Raw genomic sequence first — 23,334 nt, 5'->3', positions numbered from 1 at the left:
GCGACGCCTCCTCCTCTACCAGTTAACCGAGGCTGGTGTATGTAGCTGTATCCAGGAGAACTAGCTTCATTTAGAGCTACATACTCGTCCTGTTTAATCCAGGTTTCTGTTAAACAGAGTATATCAAACTCCTGAACTGTCATAATTTTATTAACTATAACTGCTTTAGATGCGAGAGATCTAATATTTAACAGTCCTAGCTTCAGATCAGAGGTGCCGGCAGCGCATTCAGTCTAATCCAAGTTTGTGGTCTTTATGTTAATTAAATTACTGAAACAGACTTTCTGAGTCTTTCTAAATTTGTTTTTAGCTCGGGGAACAAACACAGTCTCAATATGATGAACCCTGAGTGACGACTCTATGCAGCTAGCAGACGGTTGGTTTAGCCTGTCTGTCTGCTCCCTGGCCTGGGCTCTGGATTGTCACCGATTAACTAGGCCTCTTCTGAGACTATGAGCTATACTGCAAGAAATGAGAGCAGCACCTTCCCGAGTGGGATAAACACCGTCCCGCCCTAACAGGCCAGTTTTGCCCTCAAAGGTCTTCCAATTATCAATGAAGCCCACATTGTTTTCTCGAGCACCACCTGGACATCCAGCGGTTCGGCGACCATAACCTGCTGTAAGTTATGTCGCCACGTCTCATTGGGATGGGACCAGAGCATATTACTCCATCGGACATCGCCTTCACTAATTTAAACACCTCTATAACGTTATTCTTACTAACCTCTGACTGACGAAGGCGTATATCATTAGCTCCAGCATGTACCACTATCTTGGAGAACCTGTGCTGTCCTAGAGCCCTAAGATTACCTGCTAAGTCCGGTGCTCTGGCTACACCTGTCGCTGGCGCCCCTAAAGGCCTAGCTAATTTCACGTGTCTCAGTATAGAGTCTCCTATAACCAGAGCTCTTTCAGGTTTCTCAGTGGTTGCATCACTGAGGAGAGCAAACCTGTTGGACACGTGAAGCGCAGAAGAGGTGTGCTCTGGTGGGCTAGCCTTAGCGTTAGCTTTGGCTGAATGAGTTTGCCACCGAGTCGTCACCCACTCGCCCTGCTGTAAGGGCTCTAATGCCGGAGTCGGGGGCTGGTTATCTCCGCCTGTGGCACCCAGACTGTCCGCTACAGGAATAACACTGCTCTCACATTCTCTAACCCTCTCTAAAGTCTGGATGCGCTCCTCTAACGCTGATATCTTCTCCGTCAGAGTGCTCACTAACACACACCTATCACAAATAAAATTACCACTAACGACGGAGGAAGAATGTCTAAACATCCTGCACTCCACGCACTGAACGAGCTGAATATTAGACATGATATCGTACCTGAGTCGGAGTTTAGTTGTTTGGAGCTGAATTCCGTTCGTTGTTTTTAGACGAAGAAACTGGCGCGTTCTCCAAAAAACGCAGAAAAAGGCGAAGCCAAATAGTATGAAGATGTAAAAACTAGTTGCTATTAATATTATTATTGTATAAATGAAAAAGTTATGTTATTTAAACGCTAATACAAACGCAAAACTTTCGCGGCAACGATACAAAAACAGGAAGCTACGTCACAGGAAGTCTTAGTCTTAGGTTCAAGATCTAATCTCCAGCACATCACGTACTTCCTGGACCTCGGACTAAACTCCGCGCCTTGCTTTTATAATGTGGAGCAAGCCCGAGATCATATTAACGTTAATTATCGCCAGCCAGAACGAATAGGCGGCTTCGTCCCTTTGTCGCCTATTCAGGGAGCCTACGGAGTGAGCGAGTAGCGATAGTGGATTTGGGCGCACACTTATCACAGGTGCACCCCGTGGCAGATCATCATAATTTTCTTTAATAGTAAATAATGACCCCCGTTGGCAAACCCTTATGAAATACAAGTTAAACATTTAACGAATTTACAATAGTTATCTGTGCGGTTAGGCGCTGATTCTACGTATTAAAGTAAAGAGGAGGATCACGATGCTCAACATTCCGGAGCCCAAACCCCATTTAAATAAATTAACAAATATTGTAGTAAATAACAATAGCCCACGTTTAGAAAAGCATTTTTATTTAGATTATAAAAATAATCCTGTATCTGTTTTAGGTGTTCCAGCTGCCACTGTTCTTATGGCTCTGTCAGAGTCAATCATTCAGGAACAGTAAATTTCCACGTAAAACAGGTACATCTGTATGAATAAATTGATATGATGAGCTATTGATCAGTGACTTATGTAAACGACTCAGTTCAGATGTAAGTAAATTGAAAGAAAGTAAATGGCTGCGCTGTTTGGGGGAGGGACGTGCTAATGATTTGGTCTGCTGTGTGTGTGTCTGTGTGCGTGTGTGTGAGGTGTACTCCGTAGGTCCTACATACTCATGAAAAGTCGTGGATTAACAGTGTAACTGAAGCTCAGCTAAAAAATGTTTGGCACATCAGTCACTTTACCCCAAATAAAATGTATTTCTGAGTGTTATGATATAGTTGTAAAATAACAGATGCACAAACGGTGCACACTGATTACTAAACCTAAACCAGGCATGAGAATTAATAAATCAAGATAGCCCCATACCCATTTAAAAAAAACAAAAAAAACAAAGAATATTGTGTATGGACTGATTAAAACTATGCAATTTATGCGATCATGAGGAAAATCGCAATTTCTTCCATTCCAAGGGTTAAAAAAGGTAACAATGTCAACTTCAGAATCTAGAATTCTGAAGATTAAAATTACACAAATTTAAATCACTGAAAGTTTCAAAAAGAGCCTCAGTTTCAAGAGGTTTTTAAAGTGTGGAGAGGTGCATTTAATTTTCTCTGAATGTATAGGTGAGAACAGCTGATTCACACCTGGGGAGGGTGAATAATTTGCATTTGAATGTTGTCTGGCATTGTAAAGCACACACAGTGACACTAAAAAAACAACCTAGGATTAATAGGAATAAGAGGCAATGAATATACTGTATAAATATTATTTAGCACAACAAAATTCCTCAGCGCTCGGGAAAACTTTGTGTACAGTTGAGCGCTAATTAGGCTATAAAAAATTATATTTAGACTATAAAAAATTAACCTGCATCTATTTTTAGGCGTGCCAGCTGCCACTTTTTAGTTAGAAGTTTTCAATACAAATCTTATAATACCCACATGACATGACAGAATTAGGCACGGCTGGTGAGCTATCATTGCTAATGAGCCCGGGCTTGCACCCGGCGCTATAAAATACTCGGGCGGCCCGGCTCCTTCGCATATCTGAAGAGGAGGAGGCCTAACTAGTGAGTGAGGAGCGATATTGATTTGGGCGCACGCCGTGACAGGCTGAAAAAACTATTGTCTTAAAAAATTTAACAGATGAAAACTCAGATTAATGTGCAAAAACTATATAATAAAACTATATAAGACTGCATAGCCTTATAGCCTTCATAAGACTCAACTTTTATTTAAGCGCACTTACAATAGCGAAAAAAACTTTATGATTTTGTAAATGTTTGAAAACGTCTCGGGTTACTTTGCTGTAACCCTGTTCCCTGAAAAGGCGGGAACGAGATGCTGCGTGAAAACGCTATGGGAAACATCTTGTCATGTTGCCGGTTGTGAAGCATGTGTGTATCAAACACGCCAAATTTTGGCTTATATAACCTCGGTCGGGTGACGTCATCTGATGAGACGCACCTGCAGGTTATAAATAGGAGTGAACCGGAAACATTCCTCAGATTGATTTGTCTGAACGGACGTCCGGTCACGTAGGCAGTGCGGCATTGGGACGCAGCATCTCGTTCCCGCCTTTTCAGGGAACAGGGTTACAGCAAAGTAACCCGAGACGTTCCCTTTCAAAGGCTACACTCGATGCTGCGTGAAAACGCTATGGGAACGAGAATACCAACGCCGCCGCACTGCAAGTGTCTGGACCCCAAGGTTGTGTAGCGTGTGCGCACAAGGCCAAAAAGGTCTTAGAACTATATCTGGGAAGCTGACTCGAGGGCCTGTGAGCCCGGAGTGGCATGATCATCCAGATTATAAAATCTAACAAATGTGTGCGGAAAGGACAACCCTCCATGTCACACACTTGCTGCAGGGGAATACTTCTTGCCAGTGCAATAGATGAGGCGATCCCCCTGGTTGAATGAGCCCTGATTCCTAGAGGCGAAGTGAGCCCACGCGCCTCATAGGAGAGGGCAATAGCCCAGTGTAGTGGGGGCCACCCCCCGTTGCGGCCCCAGACCATGTAAAAGCTGCTTTGACTTACGCCACTAGCTGATGCGGTGGACGTAAATCTAAAGAGCACGTACTGGACAAAGTAAGTGAAGTCTTTCCTGCTCCGAAGCTGTAAAGGCGGAGGACAGAAGGCTTCATAAACAATAGGATGCATATTGGCAAATGTGTGCGGAGAGGACCAACCCTCCGCGTCCCAGACTTGCTGCAAGGGAATACCTCTTGCTAGTGCAATTGATGAGGCGATTCCCCTGGTTGAATGAACCCTGATTGCTAGAGGCGAAGTGAGCCCACGCGCCTCATAGGAGAGGGCAATAGCATCTCTCACGCCGCTTGCGGCTTCAAAACATGTAAAAGCTGCTCTGACTTACGCCACTGGCTAATGCGGTGGACATAAATCTGAAGAGCACATACTGGACACAGTAAGTGAAGTCTCTTCTGCTCCGAAGCTGTAAAGGCGGAGGACAGAAGACTTCAAAACAATAGGATGCATATTGGCAAATGTGTGCGGAGAGGACCAACCCTCCGCATTACAGACTTGCTGCAAAGGAATACCTCTTGCTAGTGCAATTAATGAGGTGATTCCCCTGGTTGAATGAACCCTGATTCCTAGAGGCGAAGTGAACCCACGCGCCTCATAGGAGAGGGCAATAGCATCTCTCACGTAGCTTGCGGCTTCAAAACATGTAAAAAAAAACTGCCCTGACTTACGCCACTGGCTAATGCGGTGGACGTAAATCTGAAGAGCACGTACTGGACACAGTAAGTGAAGTCTCTCCTGCTCCGAAGCTGTAAAGGCGGAGGACAGAAGGCTTCAAAACAATAGGATGCATATTGGCAAATGTGTGCGGAGAGGACCAACTCTCCGCATCACAGACTTGCTGCAAAGGAATACCTCTTGCTAGTGCAATTGATGAGGCGATTCCCTTGGTTGAATGAACCCTGATTCCTAGAGGCGAAGTGAACCCACGCGCCTCATAGGAGAGGGCAATAGCATCTCTCACGGAGCTTGCGGCTTCAAAACATGTAAAAGCTGCTCTGACTTACGCCACTGGCTAATGCGGTGGATGTAAATCTGAAGAGCACATACTGGACACAGTAAGTGATGTCTCTCCTGCTCCGAAACTATAAAGGCGGAGGACCGAAGGCTTCAAACAATAGGATGCATGTTGGCAAATGTGTGCGGAGAGGACCAACCCTCCGTGTCACATACTTGCTGCAAGGGAATACCTCTTGCTAATGCAATTGATGAGGCGATTCCCCTGGTTGAATGAGCCCTGATTCCTAGAGGCGAAGTGAGCCCACGCGCCTCATAGGAGAGGGCAATAGCTGTCCGCTCCTCTTAGAGAGGTAACACCATTTAGAAAAACCATCTTAAGGGTCAGAAACCTGAGGCGCTGACTCTAGTGGTTCAAAAGGGGCACAAGCCCGAGGACAAATTTTTTCTGCAGAAACTCCAGCACTGAAACAATTCGGCAGTGGACTGGGTCTACCTGCTTCGTCATGCACCAACTTTTCAAATACATTCTATTTGAGGGGAGGCAGTCCTAGTACTTAGAATAGTCTTAATTACGCTGGCTGGAAGACCAGCTTGACTTAGAGTCAGAGAGTAGTAAAGGGGACATTTGCTGATCTTGCGAGGCAAAGAGGTCCACCTACGCTACATGAAATTTTCCAAGAGTGTAGATCGCCCTGAGGGACAGGAATCTGGTGCGCTAGCTATTTAGCGGCGCGAGCACAGTCCGCCCTGGCGATTAATATACGAGACTGCCATAGTGTTGTCCACCCGCACTAGGACATGGTAGTCTCAACTGCTGGAGGAAGTGCTTTAGGGCCTGAAATAGAGCCATGATTTTGAGGCAATTGAGTGCCGCGCAAAAAGATGGCCTCTCCAGCTCCCTTGGGCTGGACGGTCATTTAAGACCGCACCCCAGCCCATGAGGGAAGCGTCTGTCGTTAGCATCTGCGACGACAAGACGAAATTAGAGTGGGACCCAGAGTCAGAAACCGGGGTCTGAACCACATAGGAAGGGTACGAAGCACCTGGCGCGTAGCCCTTATTGGGGATTGGCCCTAGAGTAAAATCCCCTGATTCTTAGCCACAACTAGAGCTAAGATCTCTAAAAGTGATGGTCACTTTCTGGTCTAGCTTGATTTCCTTGATGGTGTTGAGAATGGATTCGACACGAGCGGGAGACAGCTGTGCCCGCTTACGCTCAAATTCCATGTGACACCCAAAAATGTTGTCCTCTAAACAGGAAAGAGCATGCTTTCATGGCATTGGATCTCAATCCTAGGAAACAAAGATTAGCTAGAACGACATGCTGATGTCGAAGCGCTAGCTACTGAGACTGGGCCGGCCAGTCATGTAATTCAATACGGATGCTCTGGAGTCGTAAGAGCCAAAAATACATTCATGTATTTTGTGTATGTGCGGGTGAAAAAGCTAGACCAAATGGAAGGACCCGATACTGGTAAGCTTCGCCCCCGAAAGCGAACCTCAGGAACCTCCTGTGTTGTGGCAATATTTCCATTGATTTATTTTTAGATAGCGGTAAGGCCCGCAAAATCTAAAAAATTGGACTCAGCCCCCCGTTCCTCTTGCACTTTCCGGTTTCGTGGAGGTGGAGACCATGCCATTGAAACGCGGAGGGTGATGTGAGAACTGAATCCTGTAGTTTCTCTGTACAGTGCTTAGTGCCCAAGGAGATATACTTGGCAGTAGCTTCCACGCTGCCAGTTTCTCAGAAAGGGGCAAAGCTCAGTGGCTTGGTTAAACGGGGGGGATGTTAGATGTTCGGCATCCTGAAACACGGCAGGAAAAACCCGAAGAACTAACAATTTTATTGGAGACTGGAGTTGCCCGAAACACCAGTGGTGGCGGAGCAAGAACACCAACCTCCTGGGGGTGCCAGGGAGAACACTTCATTCTTTAAAAGAAATTCTGCGTGCCTCTCCCCATTGGGGGCCACCCCCCACGATCCTGTTGAACCTCAGGGCTTCTTTGTGAAGACAATATTCCAGTCTGACCTCTTTTGAGGCGGATCTCTTCTTGTGTTTCATGCCTCGCAACAGTCAGACCCGGTCGAGACTGGGTGGCCGACAGTCCCGACTCTTGAGCAAGGCGGGGAAGGAATTTCCCGAAGGCTTGTTATATAACTCCGCCTCATGAACCTAGTGGCGACCGAGTTAACGACATCGCCAAGCAGGCCGGGAGGCGAGATGGGGCATTGAGGAGGAATACACGATCCTTTTCCTTAATGCCCCTGAGATTCAACCACAAGTGCCTCTCCGCGGAGACCATAGCAGCCATAAAACGGCCGATAGCACGAGCCGTCTGCTTTGTTGCACGAAGAGACAAGTCTGTGGCCCGGCGTAAATCCAATACGCCTTACCTTGCAGAGCCCCGCCAGTACTCAAGTCTCTCAGCAGGTCAGCCTGGTAGGCGTGCAAAACCGCCATGGTGTGCAATGGAGCACCAACCTGACCTGCTGCCTGAAAAGCTTTTCCCTCCAGGGAAGATAAAAAGTCTACACAGCTTGAAAGGAAGTAATAGCTTTTCAGGAAGGATGATGTCCCAGAAGAGAGATAGCCTGGAAGCGTCTCTTCTATCTGGGTGTCATCATATAACTCCGCGTTCCTACCTCAATCATATTTAAATAAATAAATAAGTTGATGGCAGGAAAACACAGGATGAATACAGCTTACTCCATGAAAGGGTTAACTTATATGGAGATTGCTAAGAAAAGGGGAGAGAGCGTCGTTGAGGCTCCGCCCCCGGCCACCCGACAGAACCTGCCGTCTATGTTTTTTTTTTTTTTTATATTTTTAAGTGCTTAGAGCTATTATCATCTCCGCGAAAGCAAGAGAGGATGTTCATCCTTGCCCATTCACAAGAAGCGCGGCGCGCGTTTGCGAGCGGACAGAGGGATTTCCCGATCCGATGAGAACGCGAAAGAAAGGAGTTTTAAAACCCCTCTCTCACTGCTCTGCCGGATGCACGTGTTTAAGCCCCAGGAATGCGCGGCGGCTCGGAATGCGAGGCGCGCGCGTAGCACTTAATCGAAGCAGTAAAGTGTAGAGATCGCCCTCCGATATGGATTATACACACGGAGGGACATCTCGTTTAAAACTCTACCATATCGGTGAGTTAAACACTTTCTTATTTTGCTGGTTTAAACACACACGCAAACACAACAAGGTCAGTGAAGACAAAAGATCTGAGGAATGTTTCCGGTTCACTCCTATTTATAACCTGCAGGTGCGTCTCATCAGATGACGTCACCCGACCGAGGTTATATAAGCCAAAATTTGGCGTGTTTGATACACACATGCTTCACAACCGGCAACATGACAAGATGTTTCCCATAGCGTTTTCACGCAGCATCGAGTGTAGCCTTTGAAAGGGAACAAATAAGGTGCGCTGTTCTAGATTGTTATTGGTGAACCTGATGCCGGTGCGCTCTGAAAAACTTCATGCATGCGGTTTAACGCTGTTTTAGACTACGTAATAAATTAAAGAGAGGGATCACGATGCCGAATCGAAGTCCTGAGCCCAAACCTCATTTAAATTAAATTAACAAATATTATAAGTAAAAAAACAATAGCCGACGTTTAGAAAACGTTTATAAATTTCTTCCGTCATGAGTTGACGGAAGGAATTTGATTTATTTATTTTGAGCTGATTTATTTTGGCCGCTGTCGTCTTTACATGGCGGTGAGCGCGATGGTAATAACCATTCCAATTGGGTAACCACTGTATTCATTCATAAGGTGTGTTCCAAACGGCCTGAAGTACCTTGCGAAGTACACTCCACAGGGTGTTCGGCCATGTTAAGTGTGATTCCAAAACACAGGGAGTGAAAATGTTGAGTTAAAAAGGAACTGCGAACGTTGTAGGGAACGAGTGAACAACAGGTGTTCACTTCACCGGAAAAGGGAATGAAAAGTGTCCTATCAGTCATTGCATTTTTCTGGAGTGTGCAAAAAAAAATAGCTCAAAAAAGGATTTATATATTTATTATCATTGTTATCAAGGACAACATCATATTAAAAGGTCACTCAAAAATTTACATTTTAATTTAATCAGGAAATCCTTAGTATTATATAAGATAGTAATCAGTAAAAATGAAATAAAATAAACAAGTCTCTGTACATCTTTGATAAATTATTATTATAATGAATCAATAATCTATTTACAAGTTATACACGTTTCAGTAGTATGTTTTATAATGGTATCAGTTTTTGTTTTAATAATATTTAATGTCCATAGTGTGAAATTTTGCGCTGGTGACTTCGCAGTGTGTTCCGAATGGTGAAGTTTTGTCAGGGGAAGTTCCCTTCAACAACATCCCCTACGAACGGAGCAGAGAGTAGGGAGCACTTCGGAATGGAACGCAGCCATAGACTCATTGCCTGATTGATTCACAGAAGAAATGACGATTTACTGACTGACAGACTTAATGACTGAATGATAGACTCTCTGACTTATTAACTCACTGCATGTCTGCTGGATTGATGGTTATAAAGTCTAATATAATCACTGATCATATGATCATAAGGTCTAAGGCAAAAACAAGTTAACATTAACTTCATCAAATGATTTCTATAATTAATTTAACTGAAATGGGGGATAAGGGACAAGACAGAATTGGGAGATTCAATCTGAGTTCATGTTTTTTTTTTCTGTTCACAGCTGTGAGATCATCAGGGACTGTAAGACGGGCGAGTCTCTGTGCTACGCTTTCAAGGAGTTTGAGAAAGTTTGTTATAACCAGACTTGGGTATAACGCATTACTGTAATCTAATGACTTTCCTTGATAACGCAGTAATGTAACATGTTACATTTTAAATACAGGTCATTTGATTACAGTTACTAATGTCAATAACATTACAAGCGTTACAAATGTAGTGTTTAAAATTAATTATAATGCATTTAAAAAACTCGTTCTGTGCGGCAGCATCAGTTAACGAGCATTTAATAAATTGTCGGAGAGGTTAGTAGTTACATTTAAAGTTGTAACAGGTTTGCTCATTTTGCATGGGCGGCACCACAGACACATGGACACGAGGCGAGGTCTTAGGGGGAAAAGGGTCATTTTATTTAGAAAAACTGGGGAAAGAGAGGGTAAACGGAGAGAGGAAGGGAAAAAAAGCTGAGGACTTTTAAGGCGGAGAAAGCCTGAGATCCGTTAACATTAATTATCAGCAGTAGCCATAGTTTTATAATTCATCTGTGTATCGTACAGAGCACAATGGTACTCAGGAGTTTGTTGGTGCAGTTAGTTTAATTAAACACTTAAGCACTTAATAATAAAGAAACAGTTTGACTTACACTAGCAAATTTCACACATTTTTATATACAGTCTTACACATTATAACTGAAATACACAATTATGCCAAGGATAAAGTTTATAATTAAATACAATTAAATACAATTTTTTCACACAAAACAAAAAATTCTAAATACACTGTTAAAAACTATCACAGTAACAATGAATAATTTGTTTATTAATGGTGACAAGATGCAGATTGTTTTCTTAATTTGATGTGTGTATATATATATATATATATATATATATATATATACAGTGAAACCTAATTACGAGTAACTCGGTTTGCGAGTGTTCCGCAAGACGGGCAAAGATTTTTAATCAATTTTGACTTGGAAAACGAGCATTGTCTTGGTTTACGAGCACCGAGTATCATGTATCATGCATGCGCTTTTGGTTTGATGCCGAGTGTCACGTGATCACAACTGATCCAATGATTTTTCTCTCACTTGCGCTGTGGGTATTCATCTCCCCTGCTGGTAGTGCTCGTCTCTTACTAGTGTTCGCACACACACACACTCTTTCTCGTCGTTAGTGTGTGTCAGTGTTTGAGTGCGTGTTATGTGTGTATGCGCACGTAATTTGACACCGTGCCGGTTCACTCTTTCTCTCTCCTTCTCTCTCTCTCGCCTTTAATGTGTTTGTGTGCGTGTGTAAAACAGAAAGGGGGTGCTTCACTCACACACAACTGGCACGGTGTCAAATTATGCTCGTGCACACACATAACACACATTCAGCAGCGCAGGAGAGAGAAAAACACACACAGCGCTTGTGCGCATAAATGAAAACACTTATCTGTCAGGATTTATTTTTACTTATTTTTAAGGTAACATGCAGGTTAATTTGTTTCATTTTTACTTTATATTTTGTGTTAATTATTTTTATTTTTATGTATTTATTTTTTTGGGCTGTGAAACGAATTATTTTAATTTCCATTATTTCTTATGGGAAAATGATTTACGAGTGTTTTGGAATACAAGCCCGCTTCCGGAACGAATTATGCTTGTAATCCGAGGTTCCACTGTATATATATATATCTTCTTCTTTGTCTTTCGGCTGTTCCCTTTCAGGGGTCGCCACAGCGAATCATCTGCCTCCATCTAACCCTATCCTCTGCATCCTCTTCTCTCACACCAACTAACTTCATGTCTTCTCTCACTGTATCCATAAATCTCCTCTTTGGTCTTCCTCTAGACCTCCTGCCTGGCAGTTCCAACCCCAGCATCCTTCTACCGATATATTCACCATCTCTCCTCTGAACATGTCCAAACCACCTCAATCTGGCCTCTCTGACTTTATCTCCAAAACATCTAACGTGGGTTGTCCCTCTGATGAACTCATTCTTAATCCTATCCATCCTTGTCACTCCCAAAGAGAAGCTCAACATCTTCAGCTCTGCTACCTCCAACTCTGCCTCCTGTCTTTTCTTCAGCGCCACTGTCTCTAAGCCGTAGAGCATCGCTGGTCTCACCACTGTCCTGTACACCTTTCCTTTCATTCTCGCTGATACTCTTTTATCGCACAACACACCTGACACTTTTCTCCACCCATTCCAACCTGCCTGTACCCGCCTCTTCACATATATATACAGTAATATATATATTACTGTATATATGTGTGTGTGTGTGTGTTTGTGTGTGTGTGTGTGTGTGTTTTATGGGTGTTTTACTGACCAAATAGTAGTAATAATATTACTATGGTTATATCACTACGGTGGTAAGCATAGACACTGATTGCTTCAATGCTTGAATCTTAACTTTTTGTTAAACATTTTGTTTTTTCTTTGTTTAGAAGTAAGGATAATTATCATGCAATGTGTGTAAGTTGAGCCCAGACTAGTGTATAAGCTCAGGGATTCAGACACAGACTCGAATCTTATATGGTTCAGTTTAGAGATTTTGTTTTGCCCCAGAAGAAATTGTGTCCAAGAAAGGTTTAATAGAGGCACATTCTTGAGCTATGTCCCTGTGCTCCTCCTTTTTCTTTAACTCTTTCTTACACACACACCAGGAATGTCTCTTCATTTTAGCAGAAATGAAACTGACAGTCTCTCTCTCTCTAGTTCATTGTGAGTTTAGAGAAAATGGCCGAGGCCAGTATTTCAGTAGATCAGCTTTCAGTGGATCAGTTCATCTGTGCAGTGTGTCTGGATCTCCTGAAGGATCCGGTGGCTCTCCCCTGTGGTCACAGTTTCTGTAAGGTGTGTATTAATGCCTGCTGGGATCAGGAGGATCAGAAGGGCATCTACTGCTGTCCTGAGTGCAAAAACACTTTCACTCCAAGGCCTGTTCTACACAGAAACAACATGCTGGCTGAAGTGGTGGAGAAACTGAAGAAGAAGACTGAAGTCCAAGCTGGTTCTCCTGCTCACTGTTACGCTGGACCTGGAGATGTGGAGTGTGATTTCTGCACTGAGAGAAAACACAAAGCCATCAAGTCCTGTCTGATGTGTCTGGCCTCCTTTTGTGAAACTCATTTAAAACCTCATCTTGAACTTCCTGCTTTGAAAAAGCACAGTTTAGTGGAAGCTTCTGGAAATCTAGAAAAGAAGATCTGCTCTGAGCATGATAAAGTGCTGGAGATCTACTGTCGTACTGACCGACGCTTCATCTGTTATCTGTGTGTGACGGATGAACACAGAAGCCACGACACTGTCTCAGTTAAAGCTTACAGAACTGAAAAACAGGTGAGAAATCATTTTATAATCTTTATCTGGAGTCATTTCATGCAATTCATCAGTGAACATTTCAGCCAACAATTAAAAATGTTACAGTTTTACAAAATGAACTCTTTATCTGTCATTAATTGAGCTACTTAACTCAGCTCACAGCACCTCACAGCTGGGGTGTATTTCAGAAAGTGTGTTTAGTGAAAATTCAGAGTTAGTTGAGCCAGGATTTGAGGAAATTCTGGGTTTTCAGTTTCTAAAATCCAGTTCAGTTAAACACAAAGTCAGTTACTATGACAACACACTCTGTGAAGCTAACCTGCCCACTAGCATTCTGTGACTATATTCAACATGTTGTAATGCTGCTTTCTTTTACATTAACTGTTTACCTAATAACATCAGTTTTATGTCTATCATAGTGGAGAGAAGGCAGACGCAGATGCAGGAAAAAAACAAGGTAGATTTATTTAGTAAATGTCCACAAAGAAACAATGAAAACAAAGGAAACGCCGGAAGTTAGTAGTGTGTGGAATATGTGATTGGCTGGTTTTGTGGCAGTTTTGTAAAACTGGACAATGTTAAGCGAGCATACAGGCAGAGTCGAGTGCGCACAGAAGATAAATGTTTCACGCGCGTGCAGACAGACTCGAGCGCACACAGAATCAAGAAGTCGCGCGTGCGCGGAGAACATGTTGTGCGAGCAGGGGAGAAACTGCACGTGCAGAATCGAGCTGTTGAGCGCGCAGTGGAGACATTGCACGCGCATAAAGTGCTTTGTCTGCTATCAAAATGGCAAACCGCGTACGCGCTCAGAATTGTGGCAGGAATATAACGCCATACTTCTCATCTATTTTATTACTCAGGTGTGTCAGAACAGTAGGAAGAGCTAAACATGGAGGACAGGAACGCTCCAGGATCAGGACTGGGAACTTCTTATGTATATGAATGTTCTACTGAGTTCTGCATTTCTTCCAAGAAGTAGCGTTTTCTACTACAACACGTTTTCATTAATGCTGAACTAAACACACGTCATAATAATTATCATCACCTACTCATCACTCGTTATAAACTTCTCTGGAACAAAAAAAAAACACCAGCGTTACGGCCTTTTACACTTAAATAAGGTTCTCCATGGGCCTCCGAGTGGAGCCGGAGCCGGAGACCTCGAGAGAGCTTAATTGGCCGAGCTCTCTCAGCGGGGAGAGATGAGAGGTACTTAGTGCTCCCACATTGATTGCATGGCTCTACTCCATTTGGGGCGTCTGCAAGCTCGCGCACGTGGAGGAAGCGGATAGCGCTGGCCTTCGAGTGTGTGACGCAAGCCCCAATTGTGCGTGAGCGAGCAGTTCGACAAAAAAGTGGTCGATTGGTGTCATGTGGTTCGGTAGAAACGCAGCTGCCGGCCCTCCTGGCTGGATGGAGGCCTTAATGTGCCCCCCAGTGACGGGAAGGTAATTGGACACGACTAGATTAGGGAGAAAATTAGAAAAAAACAATTGGACAGGACTAAATTTATAAAAATAAAAAAAAATAAAAATAAGGTAAACCGAGTGAACTTTAACCCTTTATCTGAAGTTAATATTCATACACTGAACTCATAACCTCATGATGCATAAAGAGTGAAATGTGTTTTATTTTTCCTCAGAGTGAGTTAAAGGAGGAGCAGATAAAGTCCCAGCAAAGAATCCAGAAGAAGCAGAAGAAGGTGCAGGAGCTGAAACAGGCTGTGAACACTATAAAGGTGAGCAGTGAGCAGAGACAGAGCTGCTCCTAGAAACACACACAACCTGGACAACATGGAGACATTTAGAGTCGCAGTAAGAGAGGGAATGATAGATAAGCTTTAAATTCTGTGTGTGTGTGTGTGTGTGTGTGTGTGTCCTAACAGCTAAGTGCACAGACAGCAGTGGAGGACAGTGAGAGGATCTTTACTGAGCTGATCAGCTCCATGGAGAAAAAGCGCTCGGAGGTGACGGAGCTGATCAGAGCTCAGGAGAAGACTGAACTGAGTCGAGCTGAACGACTCCTGGAGCAACTGGAGCAGGAGATTGCTGATCTTCAGAGGAGAGACACTGAGCTGGAGCAGCTTTCACACACACACGATCACATCCAGTTCATCCAGGTAACACACACACACACCTGTCTGTATAGTCACATGTATATTTCTCCTTCTTTCTCCTTCTCCATGATGTTTTTCTTTCTCTCTGTAGAGTCTCCAGTCTCTCAGTGTCTCTTCTGGACGTGAGGACTCACCCAGCATCACTGTCACTCAACATCTCCCATTTAATGGAGTGAGAAAATCTCTCTCTAATCTGAAAAAGAGACTTGAGGAATTCTGCCAGGAGGAGTTCATCAAAATCCCTCGACATGGTGAGAGAAATTGTCCTGCTCTGAAATCTTTACTTTCACAAACTGTAGGACTTTAAACTGTTTCTGTCTTTTAAAGCACCTGATTTTTCCGTCTCCATTTTGTTTCTGTGTCTCCACAGCTGCAGCAGTTCAGATGCTTTTACCCTCAGAACCAAAGAGCAGAGAAGATTTTCTACACTGTACGTGTAACACACACACACATACACACACACACACACACACAGTGATTAATATCTAATATGTTTACATTTTTCATGTGTTTAGATTTCTGTGATCTGACTCTGGATCACAACACAGTAAATTATTACCTCATTCTGTCTGAGAAGAACAGAGCGGTGAGACACAGTGAGAGAAAGCAGCCATACTCTGATCATCCAGAGAGATTTGACTCCTACAGGCAGGTGTTGAGTAAGGAGAGTGTGTGTGGACGCTGTTACTGGGAGGTGGAGTGGAGCAGTGAGAGATGGGTCTTCATATCAGTCTCATATAAAGACATCAGCAGGAAAGGACAGACTGATGAGTGTCTGTTTGGATGCAACAATCAGTCCTGGAGTCTGGAGTGTTCTTTTTCTTCTTCGTCTTCTTCTCTCTCTTTTTATCACAACAACATTAAGACTGATCTCAGAGCTCCATCATTCTCCAGAATAGGAGTGTATGTGGATCACAGTGCAGGAACTCTGTCCTTCTACAGCGTCTCTGACACGATGAAGCTCCTCCACAGAGTCCACACCACATTTACTCAGCCTCTGTACGCTGGGTTCTACCTCAGCTCTGGATCAACTGTGAGATTTTGTGATCCAGAATAAAATGCTCCTGGTTTCTTCTTTTCATATGAATCTTACTGAAATAAAGGTTTAATATGAAATGTTCACTAATACTGTTCTCTTCTGTCCTCTGTCTTTTTGGACATTTGGATGTTGTTATTGTGACTATTATAAAATAAAACAATGTGTGGAACCAGAGTGTGTGTCCACAGTAGCAGTGGATGTGTGTGTGCAGTTTGCTGCAGTGGTTTGGACATTTACACATTTCTGTTTATTGTGGGATTTTTGGAATTGGCATGAGTGCTCTGAAGATTCTCAGTGCGTCCAGGATGGATTATAAAATGTTACAGATCCCTAACTAGTGCACTACATGCTGTTATAACACACATAATCACCAGATGAGATTGTACTTTTTCTTTGTCTTTCGGCTGTTCCCTTTCAAGGGCCGCCACAGCGAGTCATCTGCCTATATCTAACCCTATCCTCTGCATCCTTTTCTCTCACACCAACTAACTTCATGTTCTCTCTCACTGCATCCATAAATCTCCTCTTTGGTTTTCCTTTAAACCTTCAAACCTCAGCATCCATCTACCAATATATTCACCATCTCTCCTCTGAACATGTTCAAATTCAAATTCAAATTTTATTTGTCACATACACAATCATACAGAGTACAATATGCAGTGAAATGATTTTGTGCGACCACAGAGTCGCGACGGCAGCCACCTAACCGGCGCCATCATAGAAAATAAGGAATAAGATACATTAGGATAACGAGGGTAAAAAATCCCCTCCCAGACTGTCCTTCGAAAAGGGCAGTGTGCGATCAGGGGTAAAAAATACCTCCGCAACGAGCACATAAAAACATGTAATCACAAGACATAAACATTGCAACGATGAGGGTACAGGGGATAGGAAATGTCCAATGTAGGCAAACAGCTCCAGTCCCTGCAGCTAGAGAGCGCTGGTCCCGATTCCGCCTACCCACACTGAAGGGAATAAGCACACGAAGGCGTTGGATATGGGGAAGGTAGAGTGTCTGCGCCAGGTGTCCTTGAAGGGGGGGGGGGGGAGTAGGATTCCAGAGCGTCTCGTTATCTTGGTCTTCGGGGAGTTAGTTATGTCTCCAGCGACGGCCTTGAAATGCAGTAGCTGGAAAGAAAAAGGGCAGCCGAAAAAGAAAATCATATTTTCCAGGTTTCGATCAATATCTGCCAATTTCACAGATATTTAATGTCCATCACTGGTCTCCAGGTCTGTCCAAATCACGTTGCATAGCCAGCCAGTCTCTTGGGGTTGAGACTGACTGCTTTTAAGATTTTTCGATATCCAAGTATCCCACCTAATTCAATCAGCAGAATTCCTGTTATCAGAGTTCCGAATACAGATCTGGCCTTAAAAAACGCACGTTTTCGAAAAAGGGATCCCACGACTTTGCTGTGAAAATGCCCTTCAGTACCTGTAGGGGGCAGTCGTGTTTCAGTCTAAAGTATTGTGTGTCTACTGAAGCCGAAAAATGTTATGTCTCTTAGGCGCCCATTGACGGCAAGCGACAGAGCTCATAAACGTGTCAAGCTCAAACTAATATGTATTTATTCTTCATTTTCATTCAGAATTATTATTATTAGTAGTAGTAGTTCTCCAAATTTATTATTATTATTATTATTATTATTATTATTATTGTAACGCACCTGTGCGTGTGCAAAAGGACTACAAAGATGTATGACGTTAGCCTATATTTACGCGCTTTTAACACAGACGGGTACTGGTGACTCAGTGGTAGGTGATTCGCCCGCCATGCGGGAGACCCGGGTTCGATTCCCAGCCAGTGCTCAAAATGCCGGTGCTATTCGCTAAAATACCATGATATAGCCATTACATAATTAACTTATGCTTCAGTACTAAATGCATGTTTGCAATTGAGAATTTTTTTTCTTAAGCTATGAAACACATTAGCACTCACCACACAGTTGCTGTAATTTAATGATTATCATAAGCAAAAAGTGTAAAACAAAGGATTCACATTTATTACATTTTCACCCAGAGCAGGATTCGAACCAGAGTCTGGACGATTTTATCGGTCCAGTCGGACACGTTGGGGATCTCGTTGCCTCCTCAAACATGGCAGATCACGTGGCGTTTGCCTACTTTATTGCAGATGAACTGGAAGCTATAGAAATACCTTTTTTTGTTGGAAGAAATGCAGCAGGATGAACAACGACGGTAAGTTTATAAACAATATATGTGCATGTGTAAATCATTTCATTTTAAAGTTACTGAACAAATACTGTTTTACAAATCAAGCTCATATATAATCAAATTATGTTTTAAGACAGTTAATATAATTTAGTCTGTAAGACTTACTAGTAAAATTGTATGAAAGTGCAACAAATGCAAGGCAAGAGCTCTGAAGTGTCACCTCAAAGTGCATTTTGAAATTGTAACTGAAAATAAGAGGCAATTTATAACATTGGAAAGATGACAATAAAAGTACATAGACATTTGCTTGAAACAGAATAAGCTTTATTTGCCATGTTTTCAAGAAGGTTTTAGTAACTATATAATTTGCTCTTGTTGTCTTCCAATTTTCCTTAGCTCCTCCACAACAGTTCCCAAACTGGTCAACATCTTTTTTTTCAAAAGATCGTCTGCGCCTCTCTTTTAGTTGACGCCATCTCTTCAGGTCCAGCCTTACAAGAGACTCAAGCACAGCTGTTCTTCGTTCTGCATGCGCTTCATATGCCTCAAAAAATTGTGAGGATCTCTGCCTCCTGGCCATGCTTGTACTGGCAGAGGTCCCCGGCTGCTCGTCTACAGAAGCACCTGCTGCCTGAGCTTGAGGAAGAGAGATTGATGGAGGCCTGTTTTGAGAAGGTGGATCTTCCACACATAGGGGAGTAGAGCAGATAGTTTCAGGTGGTGCAGTTCCTATTCCAGAGGGCCCAAATAGCTCATCCATTTGCTGCAGAAAAAGCACAATGTGATACGAAAGTGACTTTGTAATAAGATGCAAAATGATCTTATACAGTGCAGTCTTAGACTTACTGTGTAGTACTCCCAGGTTTGCTTTCCCTCCCCAGTTGCACGGCGGCGATCCTTAACTCTTTTGTAAGTAGTTAACATGTTGGTTAACTTTTTTCTAATTTTTTCACTTGACAAGGTGTATCCTTTTTGTGAAAAAGTAGTTTGTAGCTTTTTATAAAAAGCAGTTTTGTTGCGGAAAGTTGCTGATAAGTTTTTGTAAGGTCCAAAAGTAGCAACGTCATTTTCTGTGTGATTTCTGAAAAAAAGTTTTTTACCACTGCAAACACATGCATCTTTTTTCCAGTCTTAGGTGCCATACCTTGTGATTCAGGGCGGTCTATCTGGACGGAGGATGGGTTTCTGGCTCCTGAAGGATTACCACCCACTGCATCGGTTTTTAGGGTGGTAGTCGGTAGGTCCTGGCTAATAGGTGTCTGTTGCACAGGGCACTGGCTGGTTGGTGGTTTCACAAAACTGAGATTTAGGGGTACAGGTGACTCAGTGGAGGTAGAGGGACATAGAGAAGGAGGTGGGGGAACACTGCAGCACAAGCTAGATCGCTGATACTGTAGGAGCTATTTAGAGAGAAAGCTGAAAATTTAGTTGTCACTTATGTGTCCAGTATGTGTTTGTTCATCACAAGTGTTTACCTTGTTTTGTGTCAACGGCTGTAACTTTTGCCATGACATTAGAGAGGAACATCTGGGGAAATGCTCAAAACTATCACACAGTCCTCTCTCTGGAACTTTCTTGAAGGTCTCCATTGACTATGCCGTTCTAAACTTGTTTTGTGATTTGTTTTTATTTTTGTCTTTGCATTTAAGAATTTATAGCCATTAAAATGTTGCCTGTTGTTAAGATACCTGTACCACTGCTGTTGTTTTGTTGAAAAATTTAATAAAAATCACACAAATCATTGTTAACTTGTATTTATTCCAGTTCTTCCATTTACTTACCAGTTTTCATTCTTTCTGCAATTTCCTTGGAAACCTTAAGCGTAAAGGTTCTTCCTTTGCTGTCCTTCACATTCATTGTTATATTATTCATTTTGTTTTTTCTTGCACTTGGTAATGCATGGTCTTTATACATGCGAAATGAGAGACCATGGGACTATACTCAAGGTGTGTGAAGCTACCGAGAAAAATCATAGATGCACAAGCACAATGTATTTGTCTTTATTATAATTTATACCAGTGTATAAAAGTGATCTAAATGTTGTGTTTTTCACTGGACAATGCACACTAGCACAATGCAACACATGCAAGTGAAGCAGCAACTACAGATTTCAGCATCATTCAATGTTGACCACATTACATTAAAATCTCTGTGACATTTTAGTTATTCCATTAAAAATATTACTTAAATATGCAGCTGAATACTATAAGTGGTCTGTATGAAAAAAGTACAATAAACTTATGCACAAATCCAATATAAAGAATTTAAAGGAAAAAATTCACGAAATGGCATGCAAATTGATTTATTATGCAATTATATGGATTAAGGCACGAAAGACTCGTGATCATCGTCATGTGGTGAATGTGGCCAATCATGAGAAGCTGTGACGTCATCACAGCCTGGCGCAGTCGCTCCTGAAATGCTGCGCTGGCTGAGCAAGCCGGCTGTTCTCGAAACGCTCTCGCGTTACTTGATGCCACACGTGAACGTCACGTGGCGTCGGCGCCGGTTCAAGTCGGACAAAATTTCTAACCGGCATGCACTACTTCAAGTCAGCCGGCGATCGGTCTGTGCAGCGCCGCATGAAGTCGAACGCACCTATTATTTAAGCAACGCCACACCACGTGGAAAGCAACAAAAATGCTTCAATTTCATTGGCTGTTACTGAGTGTCAGCTATTCACGACTGGCCCCCCGCGGAACACAGAATCCCCGGGCTTCGACTGCGCTTTCTCCATTCGTTATTACAGGGGCGGACTGGGACCAAAAAGTGTCCCTGGACTTCCTGGCCCACAGCAGCCCACACCATAATACATTGGTTCATTAATGTAGAGATACATTTTTAACACCAGTTATTAGTATAAAAATATAACACAATACAGAAATCAATGCTATTTAAACATGTTATTTGAAGTATCACTGAACATATATTGGGTCAAAGAAACGAAAAAAAAGAACATCAAGACAAATATAAATCTATAAAGACAATATTTTAAAAAGAAATGGCAATAAAACTGAACAGGTAAGCTGAAATAAAATCAGTAGCAGCAGTAGCTCACGCTAGTAAACTAGTTACTTATTTTAATTATTAGGGTAGTCAATATTAACACGAAATAATGCTGAGAAACATTATTTCAATTAATATTGACCACCATCATAATAACTAGCACAAGTTAGTGCTGCTACTAATTTTATTCTGTTTGATTGCCATTCTTTTTACTTGGCTCTGGTAGATCAGGGGAGACGTGTTGGTCATCATCATTATGTATTATGATGTGGGATGTGGTGCGCTGCTGGATCCAGCCTCACTGTCCCTGACCTGTTATAGGCAGAATCTGTTCATTTAAAGCATTTCACAGCATTTACCTCTAAAGCTTTTTCTTATTTTCGCGTAACCTTTTCTTCTTCCTCCTTTTCATTCATGGAAATTATTATTAATTTGCTCAGAAAATTCGCTGCATCGAGAAAGGATCAATATCTAAACATTTAAAAATGCCCACGTGTGTGGACAAAGAATACAAGAGTGTATAATCTTTAATAAAGTTAATCTAATACAATATTGTTTCCAATGCTAAAGCAAACATGATTTAGTTTTAGTCTATTCATTGAATACAACGCGACAGCGCGCTCCGAGGTGAAGCGCACCCACAGTTACTGTAATCCCCCATCTCACCTTTACAACAGGTGTGAAGTCATCAAAACCGGTTTCGTTGCTGGGGAAATTCACAGAATTGGGGGTTTTTAAAACAAATTAACAAGACCGAGCAGACGTCAGAGAGGGGGTTTGGTTGGTTAGAAGTGGCGCTGACGGGGGGGGCTGGAGGGAGTCTCGCCCGCGGAGCAATTCAGTGTAGAACCGCCACTGCCTATTTTCCACCACATCACGTACTTCCCTGATCTCCATCTCCGCGCTTTGCTTTTATAATGTGGAGCAAGCCCGAGATCATATTAACGTAGAATTCATCATTCAAAGTTATTCATATCAGTGTATAGTAAGTGTGATTTGAAAAGTGCTATAACTCCACCTGCTACAGTTTCAGCCCAGTGGAACAATCTGACTACATGTGAAGTGCCATGAAAAAGTATTTGCCCCTTCCTATTTTTTTTCTTTGCATATTTGTCACACTTGTATAGGTGGAATTTCACCTAAACACTTTAGGTGAGAACGTATAGGTTTATATGTATGGGTGAGAACAGCTGATTCACACTTGGGGAGAGTGAATAGTTTGCATTTGAATGTTGTCTGGCATTGTAAGCACACGCAGTGACACTAACAGAACAATAGGATTAATAGGAATAGGAGGCACTACAGAGGAGGATTTTAATTTAGACTATAAAAAAAATTAACCTGCGTCTATTTTTAGGCGTGCCAGCTGCCACTTTTTAGTCTTATAATGCTAAATAATATAATGATCCCGGGTTTGCACCCTGCGCTATAAAATACGAGTACGACAACCATCCGCGGACAGCAGCTCCTGCCTCCGTCCGCTTGCGCTTGCTCTTCTTTGAAGTCTGGGGCGCGTTCCAATTGCCCCGCTTGCATGCCGCACTTCCGCGTTGTGTGCGCGCGTCTCATTCACACCGCGTAGTAAAATCCACTGTAAACCAACAAACAACGAGTATTTTATAGCGCGGATGAACCCGGGATAATTAGCAAGGAGAGCTCTTCTTCACTATTCGTGCCTAATTCTGCAGCCCTGCTTCTTCGTATATCTGAAGGAGAGGCCGCCTAACTAGTGAGCGAGGAGCGATATTGATTTGGGCGCACGCCGTGACAGGCTGAAAAAAAACTATTGTCCTCAAAAATGTAACAGATGAGGA

General features: G+C 42.8%; 1 protein-coding gene across 4 annotated transcripts in view; it reads left to right on the top strand.

Moving 5' to 3' along the window:
* LOC128508444 (E3 ubiquitin-protein ligase TRIM16-like) overlaps positions 1-23,334 on the top strand; it is a 131,922-nt gene that overhangs the window by 19,993 nt on the left and 88,595 nt on the right. The window contains exons 1-7 of one of the 4 annotated variants that reach the window (XM_053479804.1): positions 12,582-12,713; positions 12,812-13,199; positions 14,827-14,922; positions 15,070-15,303; positions 15,392-15,551; positions 15,671-15,730; positions 15,816-16,426. In XM_053479804.1, coding sequence (XP_053335779.1) covers positions 12,819-13,199; positions 14,827-14,922; positions 15,070-15,303; positions 15,392-15,551; positions 15,671-15,730; positions 15,816-16,357 — 1,473 coding nt within the window. In that variant the 5' untranslated portion in view covers positions 12,582-12,713; positions 12,812-12,818 and the 3' untranslated portion in view covers positions 16,358-16,426. Of the gene's footprint in view, positions 1-12,539; positions 13,200-14,826; positions 14,923-15,069; positions 15,304-15,391; positions 15,552-15,670; positions 15,731-15,815; positions 16,427-23,334 lie in introns of those variants that run through there. The other 3 variants (XM_053479811.1, XM_053479790.1, XM_053479797.1) reach the window with 3 other exon arrangements.

Source organism: Clarias gariepinus, chromosome 2 (assembly GCF_024256425.1).
Source record: "Clarias gariepinus isolate MV-2021 ecotype Netherlands chromosome 2, CGAR_prim_01v2, whole genome shotgun sequence".
NCBI classification, from domain to species: Eukaryota; Metazoa; Chordata; class Actinopteri; order Siluriformes; family Clariidae; genus Clarias; species Clarias gariepinus.
Note: the sequence above shows the minus strand (reverse complement) of the source record. Positions and strands in the feature narration are given on the sequence as shown.